General features: G+C 38.6%; 1 protein-coding gene across 2 annotated transcripts in view; it reads right to left on the reverse strand.

Annotated features, from left to right (window-relative positions):
* The window catches only part of PPP2R5C (protein phosphatase 2 regulatory subunit B'gamma), a 75,178-nt gene that overhangs the window by 48,235 nt on the left and 13,505 nt on the right, over positions 1 to 13,438 (reverse strand). Inside the window, exon 3 of one of the 2 annotated variants that reach the window (XM_061997861.1) lies at positions 9,759 to 9,918. The exons of the other annotated variant lie outside the window; for it this stretch is intronic. Coding sequence (XP_061853845.1) covers positions 9,759 to 9,918 — 160 coding nt within the window. The remainder of the gene's footprint in view (positions 1 to 9,758; positions 9,919 to 13,438) is intronic. 2 annotated transcript variants of the gene reach the window in all.

Consider the following 13,438-nt stretch of genomic DNA (forward strand, 5'->3'; position numbering starts at 1 on the left):
GACTTATTAATGAACAATCAAAACAGAGCAGGGAAATAAAAAAATAAAGCTGAATCTTAACTCCCCCCATCCCTCCCCTATTAACTTTGGCTACCCATTTTTAGAATTAAATGAAGCAGCATATGACAGCATAAAAAACCTTGTAGCTATTACAGGTTTCCTCTGAACCTTGCTCATTGCTTCTAACTTCCTGATGATAAGAATCAAGTAAAATCCAATAAAATTCTCAGGATATAATTAAATGTGCTACATTTAGTATAGATGGTGAATTCTTTTTACATTAGGAGGCTATATACTATTTCTTTCAAAACAAATATTCCCTTTGGGTTGTGATTTATAAAACAACCAATCTCACCTCCCAATGACAAATTCACCTGCCCAAAGGTTACCTTAATTTCCATTCTGAAGTAGCTACTGCTCTGACTGACAGTGACAGAACCAACAACATAATTAAAATTGGATGAACTTCTATTTACGTGAAGACACCTTGAACAAAGTTGTTTACCTCTCAAGACTATATGAGGAGTTTTCAGTTCTTAACTGGTGGAAGAGGGGCTACTTAGTCTGAATTCTAAGGTAACTAAAGGTAAGGTTACCTTTAAGGTAGCCACAACCGCTGAAGTTGCTGTTCCTCGGTGACCTAAGTGATCCTAGTTGCAGACTGCCTCAGTCCCTTCCTGTGTTCCGCTGCTTTCTTTTGCTTTTATCTACTTTAGTGGTCATCAGACCCACAGTTGAAGTGGTTTAGTCAACTAAGACATCAGAAAGCCTCTTATTTTATTGTAAGGTTTGCCTTCTCTTAACTTAGACTGTTCCACAGCAGGCTAAGCTGAGCTAAAGTCTGTGTGAAGTACTGCTGCATTCCCACCTCTTCTGAGGCACGTGCCCTCAATCATCTGAAATCGCTGTACAGAGGCTTGTGCAGCCACATGGTTGAACCAGATTAGGAAACTGAGCAGAGTTAAAATGAGAAGGAAAAGAGACTTTGAGCCACGTTCATTCCATTATCTAGTTCACCAGACAACCATCCAAAAAAGGGATGGGAATAAATGTAACCCACTTACTGGTAGGTCCAATGTAATCTACTTTTCTCCCCTCCAATTATAGCCTAAGCAAAACCCTTCTCACAAAAGTATGTCAGGCTATGGAAAACAAGGGTCTTTTCACAACCCTGAACAATAAGTTACTTCAGGACAATACTTTTTAGGGAAGAAAAGGCACTAGATACTACACATTCTGGAGGAGAAACCACAGCAATAAGGAGGACATTGGGTTTCTCCTAGAAGCTTCTGACTCAATTCCAAAGGACAGCCAAGAGGAAATTCTTCAAGGAAGCAGAGGCAGTAAACACCACGTTAATAGCTAGCTATCAAAAGAAACACACAGTAAGTAAAAATCCTTACCTGGATAAGTGAAATGGATAGAGACTATCATTTCACTTAAAAGAATTCCTAAGACTGAAGTATGACAAAAGATAGTATTCTACCTCCCACATTGAGAAACTAACAAGATTTACTCCTATTACAGGAAAAAGTGATTAAAGGTGGAACTGTCAAACATCTGCCTCTGACTGGATTTGTTTCTATCTGGATTTCCTCATATTTGCATGGTCACTGCAGCACACAGTCTCAATACTGCCAAGTTGCCCTTCAGCCAATATTGTATACTCAAGAGGTTTTTGAAGTGGGGAGTAGGGGGAAAAAACAGTAGATATCTGCTGAATTCAGACAGCACAACAACAAATCATTAGGTACCTTAAAAAAAAAGTATTTGAAGAATAAGATTTGGTACAAAAATCACATTTTCCAGAAAGGAAGCAGAAGGTCATTTCAAGTATCAGCATGCTATTTTAACCAAGCCCAATATAAAAGCTATATAAACATGCATACCACCAAACTCACTCCTGTCTGTGCCCTTATTACATAGGTCACACATGTCATTTTCAAGAAATGAAGGGTATATATATATTAAAAAAATACATCTAGGAGTAAAAACTTGAGAGTGTGTTAGTTATCCAGCCAACACTGACTTGCATTTACATGTATAAATATTGCATTTACTGTTTGATCAGTAGAGGTCTTATGAAGGGAGTTTGGTGCAGCAGCAAAAACGTTTGTCTGATTATAACGAAGACCTGAGCAACAGAATGAAATGTTTCTGTTGTAAATAAGGGCATAATATGAGACATTTTAAGAGAGCACTAAGCTCTGAATTCAAAGACATTAGAATCCAGAAAAAAAAGAAAATACAGCATTTTAAATCTTATTTTTATGGATTCTATCCAAGCTTTAGTGGAAACAAGTTTGGTAGGAAATGCCGCCAGTGACAGATGTAGAGCATTCTTCTAACACTTTCAGCTGCTGACTAATGAGTAGGTGTTTGATAGGGCAGTTGAAATGAAAAACGGCTCATTAATCCAAGCCTATGATTTCATGTAAAGCTAGCTAAAGAAAAAAACTCACACACTCAAGCAAAGCATTTTTCTCTAGAACCCTTTTATGGTAGTTATTCACTAACTATGATGTTTCTTAATCTTTAAAGTGTTACATAGTAATTCAGACTGGATAACTAATACATTTTTTAATAAAGGGTGGGTGTGAGGAGGATGGAGCCAGGCTGTGCTCAGTGATGGGCAATGACACGACAAGGGGCAATGGGGACAAGCTGGAACACAAGAGCTTCCAAAGAGACAGAAGGGAAAACTTCACCAGTGTTCAGGTGAGGGAGCACTGGCAGGGGCTGCCCAGATGGGCTGTGGAGTCTCCTTCTCTGGAGACATTCAAACCCACTTGGATAAATTCCTGTGTGCCCTACTCTAGGTGGTGCTGCTCTGGCAGTGGGGTTGCACTGGGTGAGTTTTCCAGGTCCCTTCCAACCCTTTAGATTCTGTGAATTACCATTAAATATTAAATTAGTTACTCATTTAATAGGCCGTGTCTTCCCATGTGAACACCGAACAATTGCCAGTTGTTGCTTTAAGAAATGTATCTGCTTAGCCATTTGTATTTTAATAGTTTTTCTAAACATTTGAAAGAAAATTAAATACAGGAAAGTCTGTTTATGCAACACTATGGTAATGTTTGTAAGAGCAGAGTTCAAAGACAAAGATACTAAATTAACATGGCAAAAAGTCTCCAGAGTTCTTCCACATGATACAATATATACACCCACTGACATCTAACTATACTGATGCAGGAAAGAGTAAGATTCTGCAGTGTTCATTATGGACTTTTTGTTTCAATAAATTCAATACAATATTGGGCTACCAAAAATTCTATACAAGCATGAGTGCAGCCAGGAGCAAAAGGATAGCAATAGTCCAATGCAGTTCTGTAAACGGGAAGAGCATCATCTGTGTCACAAAAGTGTATTCATCAATATTTTGCATGAGAATTAATTTGTTTTGCCTTTTAAATGCGTTATGTATTTATATGCATTATATATTGCATCAAAAAATTGTGGCCAGCAGGTCAAGGGAAGTTCTCCTTTCCCTCTACTTTGCCCTGGTGAGGCCTCAATCTGGAGTCCTGTGTCCAGTTCTGGGCTCCTCAGCTCCAGAGGGACAGGGAACTGCTGGAGAGAGGCCAATGCAGGGCCACCAAGATGCTCAGGGGACTGGAGCATCTTCCTTATGAGGAAAGGCTGTGGGACCTGGGGCTGTTTAGTCTGGAGAAGAGGAGACTGAGGGGGGAGCTCATTAATAGTTTCAAATATCTAAATGGTGGGTGTCAGGAGGTTGGGGCAGCACTTTTCTCTGTTGTACGTGGTGACAGGACAAGAGGTGATGGAAAGAAGCTGGAACACACAAAGTTCCGTTTAAATATAAGGAAAAAATCAGTGTTTCAGTGAGGGAGCCCTGGCCCAGGCTGCCCAGGGAGGGTGTGGAGGCTCCTGCTCTGGAGGGCTTCAAAACCCACCTGGACACGTTCCTGTGTGACCTGATCTAGGTGGAGCTGCTATGGCAGGGGGGGTTGGACTGAATGATCTCTAAAGTTCCCCTCCAACCCTACCACTCTATGCCTGTGAGTCAAAGTATTAGGGCAAATTATCTTTCACAGAAGCATGATCTTGTTGAATCTACTATCTTTCTTTGGAGAAAATTCTTTTAGCTAAACAGTGATGCTACCACCTCGCAGCTGGACAAAATGCCTTAGTTGCCATGCATATACACAAGAAGCATGATTAAACTGAAAAGGGTGAAGTACTGCACCTTTGCTCTATACCCAATTTACAACTGGCAGGAGGTTTCTGCAGTGAAAGTGCCATAAAACATTGAGACATCCAGCCTCAACAGCTTTTAAGAAAAGTGCTCTTCAAAACCCCAAAGAGGTCCATTATCACAATGATTCCCATAAACTTAATTATATTGCATATATACAGTCAGCCTCTTTCGTATCACAAAAACAAATGCTAGTCTTAAATGAACTGGTAACACACTCCACTGAAGTTTAAAATCATCATGACAGAAGTCTGTGAAAATTGCCAATATATACAGTTGAATTTCTCTGCAGAACAGAGAACAATACCTGATTTGCTCTTTGATTTACCTTGATATCAGGTTTTGTCCACTTATCTGTACCTGTACATTTAGGGGAAATACACAACAACCTTACACGTGCGACCTCATGAAATTTTTACTCTTCCCTCCCTTTCCTCATGGATACAACAGTTTCATCAATGAAAATTGAATCCATTTGTTTTCTTTTAAAGTATCAGAATCTTCAACTGGAATCACCTCTTCCAAAATCTCCATTCACCAGACTTTAATATTGCATAGACAATGAAATCAGAGTTATCTTCTAGACAACCATTTACGACTTTAAAAACATTAGGAAAGCTTTAATAACACTTGCTTCCCTATCAGAATCCTGTATCACAGGCAGACAAGTTGAGACACCACCCTGACATTCTCCTTTTGCACAGAACAGACTCAGAGTTTGGCATAGCTCTAAAGTCTCTGCTTGAAATAAAAAAAGAAACCAGGCACTGTGCATGAAATGTGCTCAGAAAATGGCACCTTTGTGACCTGGTAAAGGGTTTTTTTTTTTGCTTTTGAAGAAAAAAAGAGACTGATAGTACTTTTAACATAGGAATCATGCAGTGACATAACAAATCTGTTTAATCCTATCACAAGTGGCTATTCCACATTAAGAAAACAGCACAGTATTCCATACTCTATACTTCTGAGCACTAAAAGTTAGCATGCACGTCTCCATCTGTCAACACAGCTCATTTCTTCCTACCTTGATGTGTACCTTTATAAGAATATTGGATCCACACTTTCAAGATCAAGAAAACCCAACTCTTACAAGTAAACAGTAATTCTGTAAATTGGGAACTGAGTTACAATCACCACTGTTAAGATTACTTAAACCAGTGTTCACTTCTACCTAAAAAGAATGCATAAAGCACAACCTCGCAAATGAAATCATGCCACTGACATCACAGGAGTTCTCTTTAAGGCTACAAAAGGATTCTGTGCAGCTTGGGAAAAAAAACCATACAGAGAAGCTCCAAAAAATGTTTTTGAATCACGCCCAAATTTGCATGTGCATGACTAACACATGTTCACTGGGACATTTTGCAACACTTGGAATATTGAGGAGCCTTCACTTTTGGAGGTTTACAATGATTTAAAATTGTCTTTTCTTCTAGGACCAGAGGACATTATCTTTTAAGTGAACATTTACTTGCAGGTTAACATCAGATTTGACACAATCGTATTTGACAGTGTAGAAAGCCTTTTACTCCAGTCAGGGCATCTTAATTATCCATCTAAGAATTCTCATTGCAATATTCTCTTGCATATTATAGCGATTCAGACCACATCCTTAATCTCACCACTTTCTACAATAGTTCTCTCTAAATGATGCACATTTACAGAGTTTACCAAGATCAGCATATCCTTGCAAAACAACGTGTACAAATCATAGAATCACAGAATGGTGGGGGTTGGAAGGGACCTTTAGAGATCATCCAGACCAACCCCCCTGCTCAAAGCAGGTCCCTGGTAGCGTATGAACTAAAAGCACATAATTGGCAAGGAAGCATCTTAGAAATACATAATTAGCAAGACTATACTATACCATGGTGAGAAGAGCCCTGTCAACCTCTAATGGAATATTACTAAAACTGTAAGTGTTTATGCATATAAATTCTCCTTTTTTTTAAACAACATGTTCATTTTTGAATCATTAAACTTGAATTTTACTTTTCTGTATTACTAGTCTTGAATAGAAATGAGGCACATTAACATTTAGGTTGCTAGTTAACCACTTACAAAATGCCACACTGCTGGCTGTTCTGTTTTTGTTCTTTTTTGACCTTGGACAATTACTCAGTGAGTCCATTAGAACAGCAACCTCCTGCAGATGCCAACACTCACTACTCTCATGTGGTAAGGCACAACAATATTCCCAGCAAAATCAGAGGAAAATCAAATGGTAAAAAAAGGACATTCTAGAGAAAATACAGGGAAAAAAAAATAAGTCTGATCTCTGAATAGCTTAGATAGTAAACTACCAGAGCAGAGAGTCTCAGAACCTCCTCTTGTTAATGCTCAGTCAACCTCAAACTTTTTGAAGTGGCCAAAGTTTGTTTTGTGCTTTTGCTTCAAAAATCAAGCCTTGAGTTTAATTCTACCCAAGGGTGAGGGAGCACTGGCAGGGGCTGCCCAGATGGGCTGTGGAGTCTCCTCTAGGAGACATTCAAACTCACCTAGACATGTTCCTGGGTGACCTACTCTAGGTGTTCCTGCTCTGGCAGGGGAGTTGGACTGGATGAGCTTTCAAGGTCCCTTCCAACCCTGAACATTGTGTGATTCTGTAAGCCAAGCTCATAGAATTTACAAATGTTTGTGTAATGCAATTACTTCAAAAAAAACAAAAGAGGAAAAGATATTCTGCCTTTCCCCCAGCATTAAAGCCAGGTAGTTTTTGTTTAAAATTTCAGAGGTTTTATCCACATGATGGTCTTTAGATACTGACTCCATGAGAACTTGTGAAATGTATTATCGCAGTTGTCAAATACATAAGCAACAAGCACGCAGCTCATGACATACTTACATTCTTCTCTCAAAATCAAATGAGCACTGCTAGATGACTACCACATATGCAATACATATTCAAGCTCTAGAGCTTTTTCCACTATATAATGTATTTGGGTGTTAGAAGTTCATAGAAGTAACTTAGTGTCAAGAACTGAAGTGAAGATGACCCATCAACATCACCAGAAAGAAATGCCAGCACAAACTAAACCACAGACACCGTGGAATTATTTGCTATTTAACCATGAAAAAAATATATCCATAAAGAAACAATGCATTCAAGTTTCTTGCAGAAAACTGAACCAGGCAGTTGCAACAAACTGCTTCTGTGTGTCAGGTCCATACAAGCTTGGCTATGCTACTTCTAAAATCTATTTATTAAACATCCATATTGAACACTTAAGCTGCTTCTCTCAGAGAACACATTCTTACATGTCTAAATTACTTCCATATATCCCAAGTTACAAACTGTTTTCTTAAGAGAACAAAAATGAAGAAACTTGTGAGTTTCTCAAGGCTGAAACACCCTCTGAATATATATTTCATATAACCAAAGCATTAATCTGCAAGTTTTCTAATCAAACAGAACACATCTTTAAGGCCAAGAAGTAATTTCTTGCCAAACACAAACCAAAAATCAGTTTTCTGTACCAGTAACACCTGTACTACAAAGTGTTAGCTAACAAGGAGAAGCAGATCAGCACAAATTGACATACCACAAGTTTCTTTTTATTTTGGTGAAAATAGGTAAGACATTTTCAAGATGTTTGCCACAGTTCTGAAGATGATACTTCTGGGTGATCTGTGTGCAGACAAGGTACCTGTTCTATCCAAACTAAATCAGTTGCATTACACTGTGCTGCATGGAGCTTCACTGGCTTGCAGCTTTGCTAATACATGGAGCTTGATGCTTCACAAACCAATTGCATCAGAGACTTTTCTATGTTCATATCTATTTTTAGAGGCTCTTAACTCAATTTATTTTCCTTTCTTTTTGCATTATCTGTGCTATCCTGCTCCTCCATTTCCTGCATAAACTGAGGGTAAACAATGGTAATCATAGACTGCTCCAATTAATATAAGTCATACCACATTAATACAAGTCATCAGGGCAAATAGGCTGTTACTTCCAGGAGCCTATCATCAGCACTTTTGTGCAATGCCCAAGAGAAAGTTCACAGCATGCCTGAAGACCCAAAAGTATTTCCTAAATAAGAAACCTCGATGAAAAGCCACTTTGGCAGCTCCGTCTTTCCCTTTCCACTATTTCAAGTGATCTGCTGACCTCAACTCCAGCCCTATGACACAGAAGAAAGGTGGTTCTCAGCAATACTGCAGGCTATTTACAGCTCACCAGTTACAAGCTTTTGACACAGCTAATACAGTCCTTCAAGTATGCAAAGACAGTCCTATTCTATATGCTGTGCTTAAAATACCATCTCATGCAAAGCATATCATAGCACACAGTAGTCAACACTCATATAGAAAATACACATTTCCAGCCTTAGATATACAGTCACTGTTACAAGTAACTGGAATTTGGAAGGTGGTTAAACACAGCTAACCTGCAGGAACACCACACTCTTCCCAGTGTTTCAGACAAGTCAAATCCACCTTCATTATCTCAGTCCTTTAAATTACATCCTGCCAGTCCACTAACTCCAGTCCAGACACAGACATGAAACACAATGCTTAAGACTGTTGAAAAATTTCGAAAGTTTCCCAGCTTCAGTTGACCCACTGAATGTACATCAAGCCACATATTTATGTACACATTTGGAGAACACTGACTGGCCAACAGCATTCCCAGCACCCTACTATGTGGGAATTAAGTCATGAGTGAGCACATGCAGTGAGCAAAGCAATTATACAGACACCTGCTATGACCCACAACACTGGCCATTACTTTATTATTAACAGTGCTAATCACTACCCACCATTAGATCAGCAAGTGCAGCAGCATTTCATAACAATGCTTGACCCTCAACAGCCTGGGGACACACATACAGTGTCAAACATCCAGAAATAAGGCTGAAATCTTTTCTTTCATTTAAGAGTGAGGGAAGTGACTGCAGACTGAAAAGGAAATACAACGCATATGCACAACAGTACTTCTACCATTTCTTCACATCAAGTGTATGTTGTATCAAAAATATTAGAACACTCTCAGAACACATCAATTAATCAATAAAATTCTGAAGGATCACAAAACCTTAAAACTCACAAAGGAAAACTTCATATTCACTACAGAGACACCACTCTGCTTGGTTCGTGCTCACAAAAACAGAACAAGAAATAGTAATAGACCACATCTTTTCAGAGCCAAGAGATATTACAGCACCAAGTGGGGTTTCAGCATGGTGCATTGAGGACAGATGACTAATGTTTTGCAGAGACCCCAAATATTCTGCTTCTATGCAAGAAGAGTGAATATGCTTCCACACACACATTTCTAGATAGAAGAAACAGGTATTTCCTGCACTGACTGCTAAGAAGGCAACACACTGGAAGTCCTCATATAAGGAATGAAAGAAAAGGGAAAAAAAACCCAAAACAGTGTGTTTTAAGCATGCAGGTATGTGCAAGTCTGTACATGTGTATACTTGGTATACAATGTATGCTGTCCAGATATCAGAAGTGTGGTAGCTGAGATTCCTCTCTGGCTCATGCCCAAGATCCCCCACAAGAGTCAGTCTAATTTAGAAAGACATACCTTTTAAAGCTGGCAGTTTTTGGAGCTCTCTGTTATTGCTAACATTAAACCTTGAAGAACTCTGCCGCTTTTCTTTCTTCAGTACTGTCTGTGGTGCTGGTACTTTGATTTTAGATAGTTGTGCTGGGGGGGGAGTGCTGTTTGATTTTTTGTTTGACACCTGTTTAAAAAGAAATGAAAGCACTTAATTGTAGTTGAACCTCAAGAGAAAAATCCTCAAAAAATGATTTTTTTTACAGAAATTAAGCAAAATAAGTTTTTAATCAAATTACTCCACGATTCTCTGAATACACAGCTAGCTATTCTTCTCTTCCACCTTCTCAGTTCACTTCTGTAGCAGAACCCTCATACAGATGGGAACAGATCACCTTATTACATGCACTATCCCATTTATTTAAAGTTACCTGAAATCGTATTTTTAAATACTGTAGTACCACAGGTCCTCTCATATTGTCCCCCGAAGTCCAGGTGTTCAAGGTATTTCTTTGGCTAACTTGAGCTTCTAATGGATCACAGCACCTTGCCCTTTTACAATAGGTGAATCTTTCACTGGTTATTTGTAGTGTGTCTTGTTGCTAGAGTCCTAAGCCTGGCTTTTACAGAAAGCTAAAGCAGCAAGTCTTACTACTGTAGTAGCTTCAGCAGCTTCTAAAACACGTGAAGATTTGTAGCAGTATACTGCCTACTCAGAGCAAGATGCTTTTAGTAATAATCCTGATCAGATTGTCACTGCACCTCTGTACAAAGTTTAACACAAAACCAGAAAAACGGTTCCCACTCAGAAGTTTCCAGTTTGTTTTTTCCCAGACTACACTTGACAGTTCTCTCAAGCTGAACAAAACGCATCATTAACAAAAGCCTGTCAGAGCTTGTGACGCTGCCTCTCATTCCTTTTTTGAAATAGGAATCACGGGTTTAAAAAGTAGGCAGTAGTTAACCTCTAAAATAAGAAAACTTTTATGATGTTATCTACAAGAATGATAAAACATCTAGGAGTGATCTACACTAAAGTGACAGAAACAGCTGAGTAGGCAGTCTCATGACAAACTTCGTAATTCATTTTGCAGGACCTTAATTTGCTGTAGAAACCTTTCAGATTTGCAAACTACTTAACACTGAAGCATATATACATCTGAAAATATACTTTTCTCTTATAGGAAATACCATATTCTCCTTTTCAGAAAGTGCACATGTGGGAAGAAGTGGGAAAAAACCAAATGTGAATGAGATTCAAGTTGGAAAACAAGTTGTAATGTTGCTCCTTGGGTAGCCTGAACAGATTTAATTAGAGTTCTGTGAAGCAGATTAGATACGAAGGTAGTGCTTCATTCCTGCATGAGGAGTATTAATGGCATTTTCATAGGGATATGGTCAAAACAACAGAAACCACTTAATGTTCTAAAAAGGGGTTTTTAGAATAGCTGATTCATCAGTTTCCATCTGGTCTGGGAGTGTATCCATTCCATGCACGTGGAAGTGTTACCATACATAAATTTATCTACCTTTAGAGTCTCTAAGGCAAAAGGAAATGTGAATAAAGTTACTATGTTCCCAGAACGGATTAACAATTGTTATATATTATACACACAGTACTTTATATAGCAAACATGTTACTGAAAGTTACATTTGGTATTTACTAAACACATTTAAGCTATTTAGCAAATTTAGTATTATAACAAAAACACCTACAGCCTGAAAAAACAAATAAGAGGAGACAATGCACTGAGGAGTAGAAATCTTTAAGTTACCAAAAACACCTCTAGAACTTGTTTGGTAACAACAGCATACATCTGCAATTAAAGAAGTTATCACAGAATCTCAAGGGCTGGAAGGGACCCGGAAAGCTCATCCAGTCCAACTCTCCTGCCAGAGCAGGACCACCTAGAGTAGGGCACACAGGAACTTGTACAAGTAACACTTGTTGTATTTCACTTTCAGACTATTTCACTTTTTAATCCCAAACACTAAATGTTTGATATTCTTTTTTTCCCTGAGATAAAGGCAAAGTAAAATCTATCCATTAATTCAAGTTAGAAAAGCATTGAAATCAAGATATGATTAGATTAAGTAGAAAGAAAAACAACACTAAAAATTACAAAGCAATGATTTACTATGCATTAATCAATAAAAGCTAATTAAAGTGCATTATAACACTTTTACTGCATAAGATTCTCTATTTTGCATTGTACTTGAGCCCAATGCTGTTTTTTTGAACTATCTTCCGCTGTCCCATGTTTTGCTCAACACTTGGAACCAGAAAAGCCACTTTCCTGTTTCCTCTATTCCCAAACAGATTTTCAGTTTCAAATTAACAGGTGCTCACATGTGCCTGCACACACATGCACACTACAGCATCCTAAGGTAACACCTCAGAGAATCACAGAATCTTAATGGTTGGAAGGGATCTTGAAACATCATCTAGTCCAGCCTTCCTGCCAGAGCAGGACCACCTAGAGTAGGTCACACAGGAAATTATCCAAAGGGGGTTAGCTAAGAAAAGTAACATTTCTAATTAGAAACATTGAAAGAAAGCATTTTGTGTTGCCAAGGCAACTTCTCATTTAGCAGTGATGAATCCAGTCCAGTCCTGAATTGCTGACCAATCTCTCCAATAGATTTCTTCTTCTTTTCTACCATCAGTCATGATCATCCCTGCTTCTCAGTCATGCTCCAGTCACTCAGACAACACATACCAGAAAGCTGCCAGAACAGTTTCTGGTTTATTATTACTTGAGTGCTACACTACACAGCTGTACCCAGCGATCTCTGCAAGTGGCACTGCGGTGCTACCGCAAGAGAACTGGCCTCCAGAGCTTGCAGACAACCAGCTCTTGGGGATAGAAAAGCACCTGGATAAGTTGACTTAACTCACTTTTAAGACACATAGCTCAGCAATTTTAATCTTCCTTCAAAAAAACACCCCAATTCAGACTAAGAACGCTGTGTATTCATTTGCTAAAGATTTCAAGATGACATTTAACTCTTTATGAGGGTACAGTGCTCAGTTTAGATTGAAAAGTCAAGCTCAGCTTCTTCCTTCCAGCAACAAAGCAAACTACTTAAGAAACCACAGCTCCTGAGAATAACTGATGGATATTCTGCTACATCAGTGAAATTCAACTTTTTGACACCAAAACAGTCAAACTACAGATATCTTTTTATTCACTTTCTTTCTGTCACTAGAATGGGAAATACCTATTCTCCCCCCTGTTCTGGCAAACAACTCCATCCTACCCAAATGTTTATATACTCAAAGATACATTTGATTCCAAAAGGACTGATAAATCCCTAAAAATGTGTACAAATTACTTACTCTGGATCAGATTGAGATGGTCTTTCTTCACAACTAAAACACAACCCTCAGGTTTTCTGATCAGTTCGGTCTTTTAAAGCTAGAGCTTTACTTATTTCCATTAAGGCAATTGGGAACTGTGCGATCCTGACTTAAATTCTGCTTTTAACAACTGAAAAAATAGATTTTACGTTCCTCAGGGCCCTTGAAGAAGCTTAAAATTAATTCAAGAGTAAAGAGCTGGGAGGAATGAAGGACGTTTCTTGCCACTCAGGCCAGTTCAAGATAGATCCCTTCTTCCCTTGAGCCCTCCTGCATCAAGCAAGATGTACTACATTCCACATCTTAAACATCAGTGTTTTGAGCAAAGTTGGACCCTTCATCACCC

Source organism: Colius striatus, chromosome 6 (genome assembly GCF_028858725.1).
Source record: "Colius striatus isolate bColStr4 chromosome 6, bColStr4.1.hap1, whole genome shotgun sequence".
NCBI lineage: Eukaryota > Metazoa > Chordata > Aves > Coliiformes > Coliidae > Colius > Colius striatus.